General features: G+C 36.5%; 1 protein-coding gene across 3 annotated transcripts in view; it reads right to left on the bottom strand.

Annotated features, from left to right (window-relative positions):
- The window catches only part of MTTP (microsomal triglyceride transfer protein), a 58,351-nt gene that overhangs the window by 1,525 nt on the left and 33,108 nt on the right, over positions 1-23,718 (bottom strand). For all 3 annotated transcript variants that reach the window (XM_073017504.1, XM_007999365.3, XM_073017503.1), the window contains 9 exons: positions 21,124-21,292; positions 20,145-20,252; positions 14,999-15,211; positions 13,815-14,026; positions 11,550-11,647; positions 11,337-11,458; positions 9,646-9,873; positions 3,672-3,796; positions 1,544-1,714 (listed from right to left, as the gene is read on the bottom strand). In XM_073017504.1, the coding sequence (XP_072873605.1) occupies positions 1,544-1,714; positions 3,672-3,796; positions 9,646-9,873; positions 11,337-11,458; positions 11,550-11,647; positions 13,815-14,026; positions 14,999-15,211; positions 20,145-20,252; positions 21,124-21,292 (1,446 nt within the window). The remainder of the gene's footprint in view (positions 1-1,543; positions 1,715-3,671; positions 3,797-9,645; positions 9,874-11,336; positions 11,459-11,549; positions 11,648-13,814; positions 14,027-14,998; positions 15,212-20,144; positions 20,253-21,123; positions 21,293-23,718) is intronic.

Genomic DNA, 23,718 nt, shown 5'->3' with positions numbered 1-23,718 from the left:
GATCTCGGCTCACTACAAGCTCCGCCTCTCGGGTTCACGCAATTCTCCAGCCTCAGCCTCCTGAGTAGCTGGGACTACAGGCTCCCGCCACCATGCCCGGGTAATTTTTTTTTTTTTTTTTTTTTTTTTTTTTTTGTATTTTTTAGTAGAGATGGGGTTTCACCGTGTTAGCCAGGATGGTCTGGATCTCCTGACCTCGTGATCCGCCTGTCTCGGCCTCCCAAAGTGCTGGGATTACAGGCGTGAGCCACCGCGCCCGGCCTCATTTCTTTTTATATCAACAGAAACACTTCAAATGCCTGGGATATGGGAGTCCTGCCATACAGTTGTCTAGAATGAAAGACTAAATTCCTTTCAGCTTTTTGGTGATGCTGTTACGCTTTGCATGCTGTGCTGTGTCTCACCCTTCATTCCAGAAGCCCCACCTTGGGAGCACCCTCCTTTTGAGTAACAGGCAAGCCCCGCTGGATTTAAGCAGACAATGCGGACAGAGAAACATTCCAAGAGCTCTGGCCCAAGGGAAATGTAGAACCAAACCAATTAATCATGTGGGTAGGTTGGTGGTCACTGCATTTCAACCATTAGAAGGTGGGCTTTTTTTAATGCATTCGTGGAGGTTTATTCTAGATGTAAGTTAATGTAAGTTAGTGACAGCTTAATAGTTTATAATGCACAATCTTTTATTCGGTGAAAATACAGCCTATTCATGTTTACATTTGTATAATTTATGCATTTTTTAATATGAATCATGAAATGTCAGTAAAATAATGAAGGTGCTCAATTTTGGCCTACTTATCAAAGGAGATGATGTAAGATGTGGCTTGCTGTTTTAAGTCTACAAATGATCCTTATGGTTAGTGTAGGTCAACTACTATGAAAGGGTCAGTGCTACCTAGACCCAAAGCATTCTAGCTCTATGTGATAGTACTGGTACAAATAATGGTTACAAAATTCAAATGACACAGCATAAAGTTACATGGAAATTATATCTTTGTCTTTTAAAACACTAACAATTCTACCAAAAGCATTATTTAAGAAAATTCAGAATCCCAAACTCTGAAACTTGAGCCAAAACTTAAACAGGGTCAAGTTGCTGTTATATGGAATACTTAATAACTGCACATTCATTTTTGCCCTTAAAGACGGTAAATGGATTGCCAGGTGTTTTATTTGAAATGTTCTGTCCAGCAGTTTATTGTGAAGATACCAGAAAGTAAATGTGTATCTGGTATTTTTTTATGAAACTATGTGGCAACTCCTATGGTAAATCATAGGCCTTTCTTTCCTTGATAAATTGTTTCTGGATTAGAATATGACACTATCTCCAGAATCAAATGAACTAGTCATTAGACTTTTTTTGGTACCCCAGAAATTGACTTTTTTTGGCCTTATCAATTATTCTTCTACTTATTTAAAGAAAATTCATCTTTCACTGGGTTTCTACTATTTCCTTTTAATTCTGAAACTGAATGTTCTAGACTGAATGCAAGTTCCTGGTGCACTGGTGATGGTCCTGGAACATTACCTGAATGCTGCATCTTACCTGAATGGAGCTTCATCCTTGTCCATCTGCATGCAAACTAAGAACGGGTACTGAGAAAACTGAACTGTGGAGATGAACTCCAGGCCTGCTTCTGTTTCTGTACTGGTTTCCAGGCCAGCTTTCACAAATGAGGAGTCCACTGTGATGTCAGTGGTTATTACCACAGTCACCCTAAATATTTGAGAAAAAAAGAAAAAACCTGTTCATATTATATTTAATGGAATTGGACTGACAGCTATAATTTTACAGGATCTGAACTTATGATGCCAGTGACTGGAAGAAGACACTTAAGGGATTCAGAAGTGACCTGGATGTGCTCAGAGTTCTGCTGGTAACCAGGGCCTGGTGAGTCTCAGATATTGGGCAGGGAAGATTTGCCCTTCCCCTGAGCTCTCCCCTGCCTTCAGCTGCAGGTGTGGGGAGTGCCTATAAGATATTACATTGTTTTGTATTGGCATAACAAAGACCAAAATGAAAACATTCTTGGAACCCAGTCGTCTTAGGAGGTCAGAAATACTCAAGTTATATTAAAAGGGAGTCTAAACTTACCAAGAAGACAATTGATATTTACAGTTTTTGTTAACTATCTCTCTGTTGGCTTCTAGGCAGCTTTTTAATTCCATTTCATTACCTTCACCAAAGAATCTCTAGAGGTGTAAGCCCTTGGTTGCCAAGATATTTCAAAAAAAATATTGTGTTACAAAAAATCATTCTTAAAGTGGGGCATGTACAGTGAGTAGGTCCCAGGAGGAACGAATATGGTGGGTCCTTTAAGAACTGGATAAACAGATTGCACTGGCTGGGAGTGTGCCTTGGATAACAATGAAAAGGATAAATAATTTCAACAGAAGTTTTACCTCTACTTTAATTGAATTGTGGACTTTAAATCAAACTGCGATAAATTATTTTCACAATTAAATCAGAGTTCTATGCCCATATTTTTTGACAGGGGTATTAATTTTTGCTGTGCAAATTAAAACCCCTGCTGCTGTTATGATCAGTGTAAAAGTAGGTCACAGGTTGTTTTAATCCCTGAATCACTTAGAGTACCTTCTGATGTCCTATATTCAGCAAAGGCTTAAAATATTTTTTCAAATGAACAAGTGGAAATGGAAGACAGATTGGTTACACTATGGCTAATGGTAGATTCTTAAGGATACTGTGTACTTTAGAAAAAAATCCAAATTACTTTTTGTTGTTGTTGCTGTTGTTGATTTCTCTTTGCAAAGAATTCAATTCCATTTCATTTGGAAAAACTTCTGTCTAGAAAGTACTTTGGAAAGAGGTGAAAGATGACTGATTATGTGGGAAGCCCTAAGTTATATTGCTGAACCCTTTGATGACCAGTGTCATTTTTCATTCTGTGGTTCCTTTTAGTAACACTGTGGGTCACACTTCACATTAAATGTGCTGCTGTTTGATCGCTCTCAGTTCCTTCATCTGTAGTTCAAAATGAATCAAAAATTTGATTTTATCACGTATCTCACTTTTGCCCGAGTGTGTTTTTAAATATTAAAAAAGTAAAAATAAGTTGCATTTCTATTTCTTTTTTAAAAATTCTGTAACAAATAGAATACTAATAATTTTCATCTTCACACTAGTTCAAAGACATTGTTTCATGTTCAAAGTAAAACACTTTCATTAAATCTCACAGGTAGATTAGAAAAATTAAAGGAGCTTAGAGTATTTTATTTAGAAAAAGGAATGCTGATGAAAAGACTTAAGGACTCCTAACGTTTAATACTTAGTTTCTGCACAGATGAAATTATCTTCTTTATTTTTCCCCATTGAAGACAACAAAAGAGGAAAGTTTGCCTTAAAGTAAAATTTCTTCTTTTGGTGAAACACCAAAAGAAGATGAACCATCTGATTCACAGGGCATCCTGTCTATGTATGTCTTTAAAAGCAGGAAAATTCTTGGCTGAGTAGTGTTAGGTACTGACCTGCACATAAGAATCTATGGACAGAATAACTTCCTGTGATCAGTTCCAACTCTATCATTTTATGATTACAAATAGAAAGCATAGATTTTGAAAAGTCAGAAGGTTAATTCCCAAAACATATTTCTGAAGTTCTCTGCATATGGTATTATATGTAATTCATAAATGTATAATGCATAAACACTGACCTATTTTTCACTCGGGTTTTAGACTCACGATACCACAAGCTAAACTCCATTGCACCTGAAATATCAATAGCTAGACCACCCTGGACCTCTATATTGGCTTTCAGTCCAGATTGTAACTGAAGTTCCTAGAAGAAAAAAAAAAAAACATAATAATAGTTATAAAAATAATAATTACAATTTAGTTAACCCCCTTTCCAATGGCACATTTGACCTCCTGCTGTAGATAATTCCATTTGAATTGTGTTGATGTTGGAGTCTTTCTCTAGGCTTGGAAACATGCTGTCCTAATCTTGATCACCAGAAGTAGACTCTGTTGATTTGCTAAATTAATTAGTAAATTAAAACACCAGAGTAATGAAGTGTCAATTAAGAAGGATATTTTCCTTCAATCATTGCTACACTTTGAAAGGAACAATGGTTCTCAAAGTGTATTTCTGTGAGGAACAGCATTAGCATTGCCTGGGAACTGGTTTGAAGTACAGATTATCAGCTCCCCTTCATACTTATTAAATTAGAAAATCTGAGGATGGGGTTTAGCAGTCTATGTTTTAACAAGCCCTTGTATGATTCTGATCTACCTAAATTTGGAAACTTTTGAACTAAGGAAAATGACATCATCTCCATCAGAAATCTAGCTGTGGCTTTTTGTCCAGGGAAGTAAGGGGAGGAGGTTTGGATCAGGTGATCTCTTGAGGTCCCTCAGCACTTCTCTAGTTATGTGCTGTGTCAAAAACAGTCAACTGCATCCTGCTAGAAAATAACAGGCAAGTTTTAAAACTCCCGGTGGAGTGTGTTTGTCCGTTAGTTTCCAAGGGGAACTTATTACAGGACTACCTTTGCCCAGCCCTGAGTATAATAAAATCCAAGGGTGCTCAAGTCCCTTATATAAAAAGGCATAGTATTTGCATGTAACCTACACCCATTCTCCCACACACTTTAAATCTTCTCTAGATTACTTATAATATCTAATACAATATAAATGCTATGTTGCTGTTATGCTGTATTTTAAAAATTGTATTAATATTTACTGTCGTTTTGCTATATTTTATTGTTCGGGTTTCCTCCCCCCCCAAATATTTTTGATCTGGGGTTGGTTGAATTTGATGAGGAACCAGCGGTTACAGAGAGGCCAACTGTATACAAGTTCCAGGAACTGCTTACATCCAACTAGAAAAAGAAGGCAAACAATTTAACTAAGCCTTAATACGCTGCTGTTTGACATTTGAAATGACATTGAGTTAACGGTCAAGTTCAATGTGAACTCAGTAGCATTTTTCAGAGGGACAGTAATTATTTACAAACATGGTCCATCCTGAGCAATTTTATGGTTGTCTGAAACCCATTGTTTTGTGATGTTTGCTTGCATTTAGCCTTTAAGTCTTGCATTTTTTTTTTTTTCATGTACGTTAGTTGAGGTGATGTTGGCACAAAACTTTTTAGCTGGATTGGAATCAGATTGCCTGGGGACAGTGTTGAAAGTGATAATGATTTTGAGAAAAAGACTCAGTATTCTTAATTTTGATATTCCTCCAAAGATCTTAAATTCCTGGCAACCGGCAGGATGACTAACTTCTTTATGTAACTGCCCTACTCAGACCAAACAAGTCATGCATTTGCCAACTATAACTGCCATGATTTCACTTTCTAGAAAGAATTGTGTTGATCTCCTTGAGTTCTCTCCACTTTCCAAAAAAAGGTGACAGGAAATCCCAGGCAAAGGACTTGGTTTACAACCAGGTGTACTAAAAAAGTACGGTTGTGGCATGAAGCTATTTTCAGTCTGAAGGACACTCTTTGATGGAAGCATGAGATTCTCAGTGCCATGCTCAGGACACATTAGGAGATAGCCCTAAGGATACTTAAAGAGACATTTGGTATAGAACAAAATATGGCTGAATGGGATGAAGGGGTTGTCTCAGGCATTATAATTAATGTGATGGACGCAAACTATCCTGAGGAAACCACAATAGTCATGCCCACATTTTCACCTATGCCTGTGAACTACGGGACCAAAATATGAGAGTTCTGTATGTGTATGCAAATGTGATTGTTCCCAAATGAAAGCTATGGTGTGCCTCGCCTCAGAAGTATTCCTTTATTTGCATCTTTTTCTCTCTTTCTAATTTGAAAATTATAATCTTGGTCATCCACCCAGTCCAGCAGAGGCCAGTGATGTGGACCTTGGCCTTCCCACCAACCATATATTAAATGGAAGGCAAAATACACCAAGTGCCATTGAAAAGGCCATTTCATGGCTATTAGACAATGCACCTTTTGTGGGGTGAGAGCATTTCCATTGCAAGGTGGGTTATGAGGAGTGCCTTGGATTTCTGGGAAAAGTCTACTTCTTTACACAAAGGGACGATAGAAGAGTGTGTATGTGCAAAGAGGAATTTTCTTGGACCCTCTTATAAAGATAAACCACTGACCCCTGTAGAAAAATAAAGCACTCTTTCCTTTTTGAAAGGGACTAAGCCACATGGTGCTAATTTTTAAGCAATATAAAGTAAGTGGAACTAACAGGTTTTGAGTACCTACTGTGTGCCCAAAGCTCTATAAAGCTTTGATGTCTCATTTAATCCTCATACCAATCTTCCATGGTAGGCATTATATCTTAAGTTTGAAAGAAAAAATCAGTCTCAGCGGCTACACATCAAGCCAGAATAAACGATCCAGCCGTCTGTAGGGTGAAGACATTTCTTTCTTTCTTTGAGATGGGGTCTTGTTCTATCACCCAGGCTGGAGTGCAGTGGTCTGATCATGGGCCACATCAGCCTCAGCTCACCCCCACTTCAGCCTTCTGAGTAGCTGGGACCACAGGCTTATCCCACTATGCCCAGCTAATTTTTTTTTATTTTTATTTTTTGTAGATCTGGGGTTTCACCATGTTGCCCAGCCTGGTCTCAAACTTCTGAGCTCAAGGAATCCACCTGCCTTGGCCACCCAAAGTGCTGGGATTACAGGTGTGAACCACTGCACCTGGCCTGTGTGAAGACTTTTCTACTAATATTCATAGCTATCACAAGCTCATAACTCTCTTTTGTCTTCTGGTGTACAAGAAAGCCTGTTCTAAGAAATATTGGAAAAAAAAAAAAAAAGAGAGAGAGAGAGCGCGCATAGGTTTATATCCTTATTTGGCCCAGAGTGCATATCTATTTAGATTCTTTCCTATGAACTAGAGGAAAAAGATATTAGAACTTTGTATTTGTAGCTAATGTGACCGCTTTGATTCTCTTGGTCCCGTAAGTGTTTCTTATAGCTCAGATGCTGACATTCTGACAACTCATCCCATTGCTTCCATTTAGGGAAATATGTTCTTTACTGGCTAAAGAGGATCTCCCTTATTAAACTGACTTTATCAGACATCTTTCTCTGAAGAGTAATCCAATTAGCTGAAGAGAAAAAGTGTGAGCAAGCACACAGTAATTCCATCTGCCCTAGTGGCTGTGATGGGCTACCCACTGCCAATATTTCCTTCAGTGTCAGCACTTGACCTAGAGTGGTATGTGCCTCTGAAGCTAGGATGGCATTACTGGAGTGCTCTGCAGAGCCAGGGGGCCTCAGACAGCTTAATTTGTATAATAACCTCAGATCTGCCAAATACTCCAACCTGACACACAGACACTGGGCTATGTTTAATAGCTAGGGGACAATCTTTCTCATAGAATATGCCTTGCCTTAGCTGCCCTAGCTTAGTGAATAGAAAAACTGTACAACATAATCTAGATCAGGGATTGGCAAACTACGACCGGCAGGCAAGTCTGGTCCACTGGCTATTTTTGTACATAAAATTTTACTGGAACACAGCCATACTCATTTGTTAATGTATTGCTGATGGCTGTCTTCACTCTACAGTAACAGAACTGAGTGGCTGCAACAGAGACCATGTGGCCTGCAAAGCCTAAAATATTTACCTTCTACCCTTTACAGAACAAGTTTGCTGACCCAGGTCTAGATTACTCCTCGTGGTTTTACACCCCAATTCAAATTCTCAGGCATTGTTTATGGATGGTTAAGCACATACAGGAGGTGTTGAGGTGTTGAGCTGTCCTCTGTGTCTTAAAACGTGGACTACTTTTTCAGTATTTGTGCTGCCTTTAGATGATTCTTTCATTAAAACCAGAATTGTGCAATGTAAAATTCTGATATAATTTGAGAACTGTTTTTTTTTTTTTATGTGTGACTTGAGGATTAAGGGATACAAGAGGCACTGCTGTTTGTCCTTTCTACATTTGTATTGACAGAAACAATTTTGTTCAGACACCCATTGAAAAACTATGTTCACAAGCTTCCCTCTCAGCTAGAGGTAGCCATGTAACACCGTTTTGGTCCAAAACCTAGACAGGGATTCCAAACAATTCTTGAAAAAGAGTCAGACTCTGTGACCTCTTATCCTTCCTTTCTTCCGTCTTGGAATGAGGAAGTGGTTCTGGAAGTGGAACAGTCATCTGATAATCACAAGGTGACAAGCATGAGGTCAAAAGTCACAAGTAAGAACGGCTGAGCTGAAGGAAGGCAGCTTGAATTCGGGTGATACCTTAACTTTTCCATATTAACCCTGGACCACCTACTTCCAAATGTTTGTTACACTATAAAAGTCAAACTATTTAGTTAAGCCACTCTAAACTGCTTTTTGTTTTTGTTCTATACAGCTATCCTGAGCTGATATGAGGAACAAGAAAGATAGAAAATTAACACTGTTTAATCCCAAGTAATGAGGTTTTGGAGGAGTTTTAATACAATCTAATATCTAAGATGTCTCGCAGCCCTTAAAATCTATGATTTCTTAACCAGAATCTAACAAATCAGAATCCTCAAATTATCTGGCAAACAACAAAGCTGATAAAATCTTCAGACCACCTGCTCCAGGTGCCTCACTTTACTAGTATGAAACTGTGGCTTAAGGCTATTAAGTAACTGCCCAAAAGCACATAGCAAGAAGGTAATGGAAGCAAAATTCAAATGTAGGCTATTATCCATTAATGTATTAAAACAATAAAGCAAACTTTACAAGTCAATCCAATCATCTGTAAATTATCATTTCAATCTCCTTATATATTCTCAATATAAGTATGACTCAGAGTACACAGTGATCACTTTGATTCCCCATAAGATCTTATTTAGCAAATATTTCATTGTTTTTGTTGCTATGCTTAATGAAGCAGGAAATAAACCAAACTATTAAAGAAAAATTTTAAGCACCAAACATTCAAACTCAAAGGCTATTCAGATTAACCCTCTTCTGTTTTTCAGAAAATCTAATTAGGCAGACCATCTCCATCCCACAGTATCTTGGCCACTTAAATCTTACTGCACCAAAGATTGTATTGTCATTTTTTGGTACAGTAGCATAAGAGTTTGGGCCACAAAAATTGAAAACCAGTTTGAAGAATGTGACTCAAGAGAATGAAAGTACTCCTATACTCTAAGAATGAACACAATTTTCTAAGATTTTATATACATGAGACTTTTGGGCAAAGAGCCTTCATGATTTCTTGCATGTGGCTCATGGCCGTGGTTGCTTGTGCCTCTACTAATTTGGCAGGGTCAAAATGATGCACTGTACGCATCTTCATCATCACTGTCATTACAAATGTCATCAGTGACTTATAAGGCCACATAGTTCAGCCTCTGCCTTCAGGATAAATATCACCTAAGCCCTCATGCCTGAGAAAGCCAAGTGAGAAGACAATGGTAGCTCTATTCTCTTGTGTCCTAACCTTTCTTGTTTCTGTTAGCATCAACATTCTCTCTTTGCCTCAAATTAAAGACACTTATTAATCATCTAATAAATGAAATTATAACATATCTATAGTAAAGGAGAAAGGGCAACAATACCAAGGGCCAAGTGCTTGGAATATGAGCTCCAAGATGGGCACAATTTTGTCTTGTATCCTCCAAGAACCAAGCATATTTAAAACATGCCTGGTATATTTTAGGGACTCAATAAATACTCACAGACTGAATGAATTACCTGAGAATGATCTATTAGCAGAATAAGTCCTTTCACCACACTGATAGGGTCGCCAGATGCTGACAGCATTTTGGACATCAAATCACTGTATCCATTGAAAAAGGTGACAGGTCTGAGCTGAACATCAAAGAGGATGGCTGACATGCCAGCATAGGAGTCAAGGTTCTCCTCCCCCTCGTCAGGGGTGGCTGCGATTAAGGCTTCCAGTCCTTGGGCTTCAATAACTACCTGGAGAAAATCAATATAATGTTCATGATGCAAGCTCCCTGCCTGCTCTGTAAATAATGGTGAAGCTTCTGAGCTGCAGCTAGAACTTCTCAAGGGGCCAAAAACTTAAATATTTGCAACAGCTAAAAACAGAAAATAAAACAGACAAAAACCTCTATGCCTGAATATAAGGTGGGTTAGTTTTTTATTTAATACTCACAACCACTCTTTGAGGTACATATGATATTACCCATTTTGTAGATGAGGCAAAAAAAAAAAAAAATCTCAAGTTTACTCAGCTAATATGTCAGAGGCAGGACCCATACCCCTTCTGTCTGACTATGAAGACCATGAGCTTTCTATTTTATGATGTCATCCTAGAAACTCTTAGTCTTTCCAGGACTGTCATATACCATGCATCAGCTATCTTGCAGAGCATCTAAAAGGAGATGGAAAGGTGTTGGCAGAGTCATTCTAAGGCTGCTGCTATGTGAGGACATGGTATTCTTTAAACCATGACTCACCCCATTCCATGTCAAACTTTTCTCCCTAGCCAAAAAAAAAAAAAAAAGTCGATAAACACCATGAGGGGACTAACACCCTTATTTCCACCAAAAATAGGAATCTTACATATTTTCTGTCCTCCATACCCAGCCCTTTAACTCCTGAGTGTTTTGCATTTCAAAGTACATATCAGAAAACAGATGGTGATTCCTCAGGACAGAAGGGCATAGTATTCTGACCACAGTACTACCAAAAGGTATAGTAATATAAGATTGATAAAAACTCAAGTTTTTATAGCATTGGATTATTTAAAAAACTTAAATGGCTGTATTTATGAGGTTATAATTTGATGTACATAAAAACTAAAAAGAAAGTACATGTCATTATTAGGAAGTCTTTACAGACCATCACCTCAATTTGGTTAACACTAAAGGGATGGAAGTCAGCCAACTGTTGAATGCCTACATTTTATTCTTTTCTCTCCTAGCAGTGTTGGAGAAATATAGATTGACCCTTTAGAGCGTCATATTCTATTATGAAAGGTTTTATTATGGGGAATCAATCTCTTCATAGAAACATCCAGTAAAGGAAAATATATTCTAGAATTAAATACTTGGGGGTGAGAGTGGGCTAAGAAATATATCTGTGAATAAAAATAAAATATTATTTTTAAATGTTTATGTGAGAAATATTGGTACAATTTCAGTTTTTTGAATATGTGCACCTTTGAAAAGACAAATGGACATCTGGCAAGTTCAATGGATCAAATTACTTAGGTTTCAAGTTCATATTTGAAACGTTCTCTGAGTGACTAAAAACCATACAGCCTCTTACAGATAAGGGAACCTTGGGCAAAATAAGACAGAAGCCACCATTAACTTACACATTCTATAGCATTACCCACAGTATATATGTTTTATTTTACCTCAGCCTGATTTCTTGCATACTTTATTAAGCAAAATCCATGAGAAGTGAGTTACCTGGCTACCATGAAGACCAGCCTTCCCAATGTACTGAAAGATGTTCAGGTTACTTCTCCTTAGAATGCCAGAACCCGAGTAAAGAATGTCTAGGCTGTAAGTAGATGCCGAATGGGGAGTACCTGATGACACACAATAACTGTAATTTAATAGCAGTTCCAGCAATGCTAAGTTGTGGGGTACAGAAGGAGAACCTCTTTTTGGTGTACATACGTTCTATGTAGCCAGTGTAGGCAGAAGAAGATCCACTCCTGGAGAAACGGTCATAATTGTGAGCAACCATTTCCTTCAGAACTCGACGGACAATTTTGCTGCAACATATGAGGGGGAAAAAAAGCTGCACATTCATTGTAATGACTGTTTCCCAAGTCAAATTTGGAAAAAAGAAATCCTCAGTGGAAAAAAGAGGAAGCCAAATTTTCCTCATGCCTTTCCAAGAGCCGGGGCGGTGCCAGCTGGCGTGGTAGCATCAGGATTAGGGCTAGCCCCTTCATTACTCAGATATTTGAAATTTAGTTTGGTATCAAAATGACAGCAAGGCAAGGGTGTCCAGCTTTGAGGTGGCTTAAGTTGACTAGTAGACACATTTCAGGCATGGCAAAATTCGTCATGGCTTTATTGTTAAATAGTGCATACACTTAAAGGAAAATTGTGCCAAACTGGAGAGGTTGCAAAATATTTCTTTAAATGTTTTTCTTCATTCTCTAATAGTCTCTTTCACTAATGACATATAACAGTACATTTCCAGTATTTCTTCTATATCTGTGAAGTTTCCAATTACAGAAACAGCTCAGTAATACCCATATAGAAATGACTGTCTCCTCTGGAGCAAGTCTTAATCCTTACCCCATGCCTCCATCTTGTTGTCTAAGTAATTAGTGTTAAGATGTTCATTTCTGATTACATAACATTAATCATATCAGTAATAGCAACATTACGACAACACAGCAAAACATCAAAATAATCAACTATAGAAATCTGGTCCTAGGTCTGAGGTAGAAAATAATTGAGGGGAAGCGATGGCATCCTGAGAGGTTTCCCCTCCAATATCACTAGGTTATAAGATTTTAGCCTAGAGAAGCAAAGATGAGGAGGGTCATGACAGCTGTTCTCAGATATTCAAAGGGTCTTCTTGTGAATGAATGACTAGATGTATTTTGCTTTGCTCCTGGGATAAAACCAGAGCCAATAGGAAGATTTCACGTTATACAAAGACATAATGTTGAGAGTCTCTGAACAACACTGGCACAAGTTCCCTCAAAGATGGTGAGCTTCCTGTCACCGGGAGAGGGAAGCAAAGTCTGAATACCACCTGCTGGGAGACCACAGCCCTACAGTGGAGAGATGCCAAGCAAGGGAGCCTTTAGTGTTCCTCCCCACTCTAATGTTTTTGGTTCTGAGACTCTGACCCATAATGTTGGTGATACTTTCCTCACAATTTCTAGTCTGTTCTCTACCCCACTGTCTCCTCTTTCCAGGTCCCTGAAATGCTAGGGCCACAAGACAAAGGCAGCAAGTACACCCAGGATCTCCTCCACAGGGTCACATAAAAGCAAACAAAGAAATAGAGGGAGAAGCTAAATGCATTCTACTAGAAATACATGGCTGCAGAGAGGCTTGGCTTCTTTTCTCACTTACTCACCTGCTCCCTTCCTCTTTCCTGAATGTCCTGCTTTTATCTCTGCTCTACTCACATCCATTTCTTATGTCTTCCTTCAGTCTTAGTCCTTGTTTCTCTTTCTTTCAACCTCTTAATGCCATCTTTTTTCATTTTTTTTCTCTTTATTTTCCACCCTTCCAATCTCTGGTGAATGCTTAAATCTGATCTTTCCTGGGGGCAGTGTTCTGCATGTAACTCAGAAAAAATGAAACTTCCTTCTCTGACCCTCTAATTCCAGGGAGGAGGCACCTTGGCGGAGCCACTTTGCATTTGGGAGGAGTGACTTGGGAACTGGAAGGAAATTAATTCAGCAAGAGTTATAGAGTGATGAACTCTACTGAATGCACTCTTTAAATTTTGAATCATCTTAAAATGTAGGCAGTGCCTAAGATTTTAAACTTAAATGGGAAATTTATTTGATCTGTGATAAATGAGGTTTCAAAAATTCCTAACACTCGAAATGTTACAATAAAAAACCATTTGGTAAGAATTTACATTGTTTTGTTGTACGTATTTTAAAAATCCTGTTGAAAATGCAGTTAGCTTTTAAAACATTTGGCAATATACACTTTCCAGACTGAACAAGACAACCCTAGTAAAAATTATACCCAGAGTTCCCACTCATGGACTCATAATGCCAAACTGAAGTTGTTTCATCTGGTCCCCTAAATAGCCCTATTATGGGAAATCTGGCACTCTTTGGTTTTATGCAACGTAACCCTGCATAATGGCCACATCATTATTACCAGCTACATGGGTACCACATGAACACACAAATAAGCTTGACTACACAGAGAGACATGTGCAATATATTATACCTTGCAGGCATTTCAAAACGTAGGATGTCTTGAACAATGGCGAGCATGTATTTATTCATTTCTTGGGGAAGCTCCCCAATAGACAGCAGGATGTTCTTGACTTCCATGTAGGATGGATTGTTATTTAAAATGATAGCAGCTGCAGTAGTGCGCACAGTCTTTTCGTGAACTTTACGGTTTTGGTGGTATATTCTGTTCAAGGTCTTTTTCACCTGTTCATGAGATGTTCAAACTTAGTGCACATCTAGATATTTTTTAAATGGACATTTCAGCAGGAATAGTGAGTGTTCACAAAAATATATATGTGTTACTACATTTCTCAGATTCCTTTGTGATTTGCTGGGGGCCACGTGACTAGTTCTGGCTAATGGGCCATTGACAGAATCTATGAGGATCACTTCTAGGCTGAAGCCATTAAGAATGCCAAAATAATTGCATTCCATTGTAACAAGTAACTTCATAGATTATTAGAACTGCCTAATGATATGCAATATGTAAGGATCTATACTAAGCATCTATATTTATTTAATTCCATTTCCCCTTACCTTTTACTAACTCCCTCAAATCCTGGCTTTACGCTCAGCTATACAGACGTTAAATAAGTCACCCAAGAACAAACAACCAGGGAAGGACAGAGCCAGAGTTTATATGTAGGTCTGTCTTTCTCAAAAGCGTGCGCCCCTAACCGTCATGATTTGCAGCCACCAACTTCAACACAAAACTGGTGGGCAGGTGCTTAGCTACAAACTGGAAACACCATTCTCGGCAGATGGTTTATCTTGAGATTTGTAGACATTGTCTGCCCTAACAAAGGTTTAATTTAGTTGGCTTCCTGAAACATGTAGTTGTAGTAACAAACAAAGTTATATTTAAACCAGGATATTTCAGTATTGAAAAATGTAACAGCATCTTAAAACTTATAAAAGTAAATATATTTCAAAAAGGAATTTATTTCTTAAAATAAGAGAATATGCTTCAATATTTACACTTCAGGATATAGGATGTTACCCTGTGAGGATATTTAGAGTAGCCTCAAATGCAATTTTAGAGTTATTTTTAAGCAGGAGAGAAGACTATTTGGAGAAAATATAGAGTGACTTGAGAGGAATTTGCATTTGACTCATGTTCAGACATGCTTTTTTTTTTTCTTCTGTTAATGTCACAAATATTCTCAGAGATTTTACCTCATCAGTTATGAAAGGGAGATCATATCTCTGGAGAGTAGTGGTAGCCAGGTGGCTGATGGGCCCTTCTCCTGCTTCTGCGTACTTCAGAAGACTTGGGATGCCTTCTGGAAGCAGGGCATTCTTCAAAGCCAGCAGATACATCCTGGTGTCCTCTTTTTTCTCTGCTTTTTCAAGTCCTCCCAGGATTAACTTCTTAGCTTCCACTACCGCCTGAAAAATCATATACCTTAGATATATGCATGACCATACATTGAAGAAGACTTGGGCAAGGCTGGCTTTATTCTTGGGTCGAAGAAAGCAACCTACAGTTTTACAAAGTTTTCCATTGGTTGCTTGACTGAGGCACACAGTGGAATAAAAGCAAACAAGTAAAGCCTGATAAAGGTGTTGTGCTTTTTTTTTTTTTTTTTTAAAATACATATACATTCTTAAGAAGCAGTGAGTATTATCAATTGCTAAAGCAGCAACTAGATGGAGCCTTAGTGTCACCATGCACCTTTCCTTAAGTAAAAACTCGGGTGAGACCTCTTAGAGCTCAACCATAAGGTCTGGCTCTAAATGTTTTAAAAGTGCTTGTTTTTACTTAATTCCAAATTTAATTAGTGCTGCAATATAGTTTTAAAAATATTTCTTAAGTACCTCCTATGTGGTAGGTACTTTACTAGGTACTTTTCAAATACATTCTATAATGAGAGAAGTCCTTTTGTCCTAGTCTGAGAAAAAGGGGGATTGAGTGTAAGTTAATAGTTTAATGGGAAAGCAAATTAGAAATAGGGACATCTGGGTTCTGGTCTTATATTTGCCACTATATATGTATTAGAGACTTCAGTTTCATGTTTAAAATAAAGATTCTTTGGATGACAGAGCCTAGGCTGAAAAAATTTTTTAAAAAATAAAGGGTTTTAAGATCTAATTCATCCACAGGATTCATAACCTCTGAAATTAGGCTACAAGTACACACACACACACACACACACACACACACACACACACGGGGTTGGGGAGAATGAATGATACGGGGAAGAGTGGAGAAGTATTAACAAAAGGCTCCCAATAGAAGGGAAGATGCTAAACATCACACTTAATCAGAGAAGTGACATTTCTCAACTACCAAATTGGTGAAAAATTCAAAAGTTTGCTACCATATTTTGTAGGTGAGACTATGGTGAAGTAGGCCTTTTCATAAATTGCTGATGAAAGCCTAAAACGGTACAATTCCTATGAAAGATAATGTGACAAAAACAAACAGAACTGGTTTTTGACAAGCAACTCTATCCCTAAAGCTACATCTCAACAATAGCAAAAATCTGTGCCTGAGATTAGTCACTTCAGTATTATTTGTAATAGCAAAATAGTGGAAGCCACTTACATGACCATTCATAGGAGATGTTAAATAAAACATAGTCTATAGACACAATGGAGTACTAGGAAGTTGTCAAAAGGAATGAAAAAGATCTCTATGTAGTGAATATTTTCATGATATATTAAGTGAAAAATGTAAGATACAAAAAGAGTATATACAGAATGATATATTTTGTGCAAAAAGGTATGTAAATGTGTGAACATCTGTTTACTGTTGCAAAAGGAAACATAGAATTTTTTTTTTTTAAATCAGTGATTTTGTTTACCTAGAGGAAGTAGGTAAGATTGGGGGAAAAGCATCGAGAAGCGAATGAGAACTCTTTGATAATACTTTTAAAACACAGTTTTGTCTTTTGAACCACATTACTATTTCACATGTTCAAGAAATAAAATTAAATCAACAGGATGAACAATTATCAAAATTCAGTTTAACCAGAAACAAATGAAACCAAATGTCTATCAACTTGTTAATATGACTAAACAGAAGAGAATAAAAAAGAATTAATCCAAGTAACTTTTGAGCATAAAACTTTGTACATATGCAATGGAATATAGTCTAAGGACAAAAAGAACTATAATAAAATCTTGAACTTTACTTAGTTTGTTTCTGTAGTAATACTGGTGTAGCAATTCCAAAAAAATATTGTGTATGTTTTAGAATTGAGCAGATGAATCAATATATTGGTGTTCTCGAAAACCACATTTGTCACAGTGGGAGAAGGAAAATATAATGATGAAACGAGGGAAAAAAGAACCCTATAGTGTTGAATTAGAATTAGAATTAGAGATAGCAGTGGGAATTCACAATTTGGTAAATACATGTATTTTTTTTTTCATTGTAAGATACTATTTGCAATGGCACTCAAGTAATAAGAAGTAAAAGTATTTAGAGGTAAATGTCAGATGTCTGCAAATTACTGTCAAATTATATAACTAAAATAAAACAGAAAGAGATAAAGCAAAGATGAGAATATGTTAACAGCTGATGAATCTAGATGAAAGATATCCGGGTATTCATGGAATTGTACTATTCTTACAACTTTTCCTTAGGTTTAAATTTTTTCAAGTACAAATTCAGTGAAAATAAGCAATTAGGATGCAGGGAGGTCAAAACATAAGCAAAAGACAAACATAAAAAAACATGTGGCATAGTACTGGTTGTGCACTTGTCTAGCCACCATTCAGACTGTCACAGGACAGTAGCTTTTATGCAAGTAAGTTCTGGAAGGCTATAGAACTACATAGGATGGCAGATACCTTTTATACAGTATGCATATAGTGTGCCCAGTAGCTACCTTAAATTTGTGCTTATTTAATACAAGACATCATTTTCTTTCCGTCCTTTCATATATCTTTGATTTGGGCAAAAGATAAATGAGTGTTCCACAGTAGAAAATTCAAAACAAAAATTGAACCTTTACTACAGTTGTTCAGTAGTAAATTCACTATGGCCAAATCTCATCATCCTCAAAGATGAAAAAAAAAAAGTTTGCGCAAAAACATGAACAAAACTGAATGCCAATGATAGTAGATGGTCTGCAGCTACCTTCAAGGTAATTTTAAAGATGTGATGAGAACTGGGTTGTCCATTATCAGAAGAACTGTAAATTTGATCGTTTGCTCTGTTTCCTTATGCTACATGACTTTCCTAGGTAACCCTAGTCTCTTTCAAGGTTTCAGCCTCTCTCTATTTCTGACCCTAACTTCTCTCCTGAGCCATACGTGAATATGGACACCTGTCTGTTGGACAACGGAACCTGGTGACCCAAAGGATTTCAAACTTAACATGGCCAAAACAAACTAATAGCTCTACTCTCCTCCCACCCCCAAACCAGGCTGTATAAACCTTACTTAAGTGGTTGGCATCACCATACACCTGGTATCCTCAACTGAAAGCTTTAGAGTCACCTGGATTCTTATATCTTTCTCATTTCCCACATCTTATCAGTCACTAAATAAAATGGCCCTTGAATCTATCTCCTCTCAGCCCCCCGCCCCTACATTAATTCAGACCTTTACTAATTCTTGCCTAGGTTATTGCAAATGCTTCCAGTCAGATCTCAGTAACTCTAATCCAGTAAACAATCAGTCCACACAACATCTTGCTTCTGTCTTAATAAGAAATCTGAGTATGTCATTCATCTGCCTAAAGACTTTACTGGTCTCTTTTTTCTGTAGAATGAAGGCCAGACTCCTTAGCTTGTTATTAATGAACCTCCAGCTCACCTTCCGTCTCTATTCTCATCTTTCCTGTGTCTCCATTCTCACTTATCTGCCCCCAGAAACATACATATTTTATGTTCCAACCCCACAGAATTTCTCACTGTTCCCAAGCATACCAGGCCCATTTTGACTTTGGGCCTTTTCATACATTGTTGTATGTCTCCCAGAACATCTTTCATTCCATACTTTGACCTCTTCACTTAAAAACCTCTTCTAGACTAAGTTTAAAAATTGTTATTTTGGTGGAAACTTCTCTAGCACACTCAAACAGAAAACATTGCTGCATCTTCTGTATTGTCTGAGTACTTTGTTTATATTTCAATATTATTTATTTGTTTATATTTGATAAACAGACTAGGAGTTCTTTGAGGATCGTAGAATATTTTACGTATATTTATATTTGAGGATTAGCATCATGCCTTACACAGAGTAGATGCTCATTAAATACTGCTGAATAGATCTTTCGATATGTAGGTTTTATCTTTAGCCAAGATATTTAATACACGAATAGCTGAAGTAAATCGGCTACTCAAATAATTACGGAAATTGAAAAATATAAGAAGTTATGCTTCTCTAATATAAAAATAATAAATTTAATTTCTGCCAGAACTTAATAAGTTAATACTCAAGCTTTTTCAGTACTACTGGTTTCAGTGATCTTTTTCATACTTAATGTATATTCTAGTTTTGGCTTGCCTCTTTTGGGACTATTTGGTTTCAAGAACATTTTCCCTACTATTTTTAATAGCAAGCACTTAGTAAGCAAAATGATATATAGTGCTGTCTGAGGTAGAAAAAACGCTGATGGAACACTGTCTGTATAATGTGGACAGAAAAAAGACTTATGTTTTTATATATTTAGCATCTTTATTTGCATTATAGAAAGACGGGCTGTGTTAGACATTAATCTATTTTGGTTTTCCATATTTAGTTATACTTAAAAAGTGTTTTTGCTTTTTGCTTTTTAGTAAGAAAGATGTGAAAATTGATAGTCCACTCAGGCAAGTAGAAAAGCTTTAGGCAAATGAAATTGAAAATAAAATATAAAGTTCTCTGTGATTAGAAGTAACTAAATTCCTACTATCAAAACTTAAAACTGCAAACCACACTTAACTATAGACAAAGTTCTGCTCTAGGAGATAGCCTTAGAGTCTAATATTTCTCTGAAAACAAGAAGTATATCATACACACCATTTAAAACTGAACACATAGTGGGTACTCAATAAAGTATATGGGTAGGGAGGTTATCGTACTTTCAGTTTTTAGCAAGTCTTTATTAAATATTATCCATGTACCAGGAACTGGTAAGCAATTGGTGTTGAAAAAAACTGAGTTCCATTTCTTCATGGAACTTACATTCTAGTGAAATGGAAATATACAATAAACATAATAAGTGAGTGAATTGTAATGTATGTTAGATGGCAAAAATTGCTATGCAAATAAGGTAAGTAGAATAGAGTAAAGAGAATTAGTAGTGCCAATAGTAGGCAGCATGGTGAGTATCAAATAGGACGATGGTGTAGAATGATGTAATACATGAGATTGGATTTGCACTTACTTTGAGTTTGCAGCCTTCGTTCTGACACAACTTTCTGACAAGTGTCCCAATGATGATCATAACAGTTTCTCTGATGTCACTGCTCCCAATAGAACCTTTGAACTTACTCTATTAACCAAACAGGGATAAAATAGGTTACCAAGACATTTAAATATTTCCAAGGCACACTTTTAGTTAAAAAATAAAGTAACCAATACATCCTTGGGAAGTATTTTTATGTTTCTAGATTGCAAACTCAGAATTTTGCTTTTGAGACACTTACACATTTGCTATGTAGCTTTGAATTGAAGAGTTAATCCCCTTTTCAGGGATTTTTAACCTGCGATATAGGGAATTCTTAACCCTGGAGGTTTATGGATTGGATTCATTGGGTCAATGAACAAAAAATAAAAGTGGGGGAGGGGTTATAAAATTTTATGTATGAGTAAAAAGGGGCTTCATCACTTTTATCAGATTCTCAATGGGTACATTTTCCATAAAGATTATGAACTATTCCACTAGATCAAAGGTAAACAAGTGCAATTAAAAAGAAAACATTCTTGGACACAAGAGAAGTCTAGCTTTCATTTTCAATATAAATCTTTAACAGCAGAAGAACTGTCTCTCTTCAATGTAGGTATACTAAGTATCACGAGAATTTTTGAAGTCGAAACAAATCTTGTAAAATTGATTACTGAAGCATAACCCACACTTCTCCCCTCTGAAATTCTGTCCTGTGCTATATAACATGATAGGTGAACACAATCTTTAAATTACCATATAGTTTATACTATTTAGTGAAATTGCGAATAAGGCACTAAGTGAAATAATTTATTATACAGTTAATAATTAGTGGATAGAAAATACCCCAATTTGGATATGAATACTCAGAAGTCTCTAGTTGATAGCCTTCATTCTGATCTAAGAAACTTTTAATTACTGTTAATAGTCTTAAGAAGTTTTACAGGAGCTGAGGGTCTTTATTTTCTATTTGACTTACAATGAGGGCTCTCAGGAGTTCTTCATCGGGATGAGATGCAAATCCACAGGCATAGAGAAATCTCTCCTGGAGGATAATGCTACTGTCACTTTTGAAATCCAAAAAGTCCAAAATGGCTTCTAATGAGTCTGAGGTCTGAGCAGAGGTGACAGCGTCCACCAGCTGAGGTCTATAAAAAAAGGCATAATCATGGATATCAATGTTTAGGGGAAGGAATGCTTAAAAATCTCTACCATTCACAGAGTCTCTATTGGCTTGAGTATTCTCAAGAAGTGATTTTTTAAAATTTGAACCAATGAAGAAATGATTAAGACTTTCTCAAAAAGACCCCTCCCCATTTAATTTTAATTTTCTCCTTTAACACCCCTCTCTCACACTCAAACAGTGTATACTCAGAATATACAAACTAATTTTACTATATTAACCTAAGCTAAGTATAATTTGGAGATTTGTAAATAAAAATTATATAAATACAATTAAAAATTAAGTTCAAATTCCTTCCTATATAGTAATACATAAAAGCTATGAGTCCCCAAATTTATTCTCTTTCTTTAATTAGCTTTACAAATACACACATTTCAGAAGTGCCTACTTGAACTAAAGCAGTCTTATTTGATGGAAAATCTTTTAACCTTATATCCAAGGAGGAAGGTTTTGTTCTTTTTAAAAATTAAAAAAAAAAAAAAAAAAAAAAAAAAACATGGTATAGCTCTATGTTTAACCACAATGAATACGTGTGAGCAGAATAGAACCCCTACAGAAAAACTCTAGTTACATATTCTAGTCATCAAAAATCTTTGTTTTTTTGAGCCTGGGACGGTAAAACTTCTAAGAGTAGTTGCCATATTAATGAACACATGTATGTAAATATTACATACTACATCTATTTAAACACACCAGACAATGTGACATGTGCTTAGTAGTTCATACTTTTAAAAAATGATATACTTGTACTATTTTGATCCTAACAAAAACCTAGTGAATTAAGCTTAGATAACTAGAAGACATAATACTTATTGAGTTTATATTGTGCAAGCTCTGTACTAAAAATTTTATGTGTCCAACCTCTCTTTAAGTTCTTCATCTGTAAAATGAAGTTAAAGTAGTATTTACCTCAGGATTGTTGGGAGGATTAAATTATGTTATCTCTGTAAAACATTCAGAAGAGTGCTTGACACATAGTAAGTGATTGATAAATATTAGCTGTTATTAATACTACCACCTCATTTAATCCACTGAACATTCCTGACAGTGTAATATTAATATTCCCCTGTACATGCTAGGAAACAGACACAGATATACCTAGTCATTTGTTCAAGGTCACAAAGCTGGTAAATGGGATTGCTGGAATTGAAATCTAGGTTTTTCTGACTCTGGAGTCCATAGTTTCTTAATTACATTAATGTTTCTCAAAGTGTTTTCCATGTTAACACTAGTCCTACAAAATGCTTTAAGAAAAGGGATTTTCAAGGTCGTGTATTTTAGAAAATATTCAAAACGTACCAGAATATTATCTGATTAAAGATACTAAAAAATTCTGCAACAGAGAGAAATTGACATGGTTTCATCCAGTTTTGCAAACTCAGTTGCTCACAGAATCTTTTCCTTTTTGCATACCTGTTAACTTCCTGCAAATTACAGGATACAACATAGAGGCTCTTTGGGAAATGTTACATTCCACCACCCTGCCTCTCACTATCCTACAATAAATAGAAAAAATTATTATCCTTATTTTACAGATGTTGAAAGTGAGGCTCAGAGAAGCTAAATATAAAAGACTTCCTTGGCTGGGTGTGGTGGCTCACATATGTAATCCCAGCACTTTGGAAGGCCGAGGTGGGTGGATCACCTGAGGTCGGGAGTTCGAGACCAGCTTGACCAACATGGAAAAACCCCATCTCCACTAAAAATACAAAATTAGCCGGGTGTGGTGGCACATGCCTGTAATCCCAGCTACTCGGGAGGCTGAGGCAGGAGGATTGCTTGAACTCTGAAGGTGGAGGTTGTGGTGAGCTGAGATTGTACCATTGCACTCCAGCAGCGTGCGCAATAAGAGCAAAACAGAGTCTCAAAAAAAAAAAAAAAAAAAAAAGACTTCCTTGAAGCATATACTGTTACTGGAGGTTAGAATTTAAACTAGATGTTCTGATTTTAGTTCATCTTAGTGTCCTTTCTATTACACTACACTACATGTGTGTTGCATGTTATATGGTTCAATATTGTATAAATAATCTGATTTAGAAAATGCATCATGCAGTCCTCCAAATTATTGCTGCCTTAAGATTTTTAGGATACAGATAATGCTAAGGTTTAGTGTAATCTCTATTCTCAATTAATACCTAATGATTCCACTTTTATTCTCAGTAATGTCTGCCTTTAATGTTAAGACAATGCCTATGTACTTTGAGAGTGGTAAAATTTTTAAAGAATCTTAAAAATACAAAAAGTAATGTTAAGACAAGTCCTTCTACCAATATATTTTAACATGCTGTAATTGAAACAGAGCCTAAGAATTTATGATTTTGCTTATTTTTCAATTTCTGGTTTAAATATTTATTTTTGAAGAGAATAACCAACTTTGAATAGTCATTTGGA

The sequence above is a fragment of the Chlorocebus sabaeus genome, chromosome 7 (assembly GCF_047675955.1).
Source record: "Chlorocebus sabaeus isolate Y175 chromosome 7, mChlSab1.0.hap1, whole genome shotgun sequence".
Taxonomy (NCBI): Eukaryota; Metazoa; Chordata; class Mammalia; order Primates; family Cercopithecidae; genus Chlorocebus; species Chlorocebus sabaeus.
Note: the sequence above shows the minus strand (reverse complement) of the source record. Positions and strands in the feature narration are given on the sequence as shown.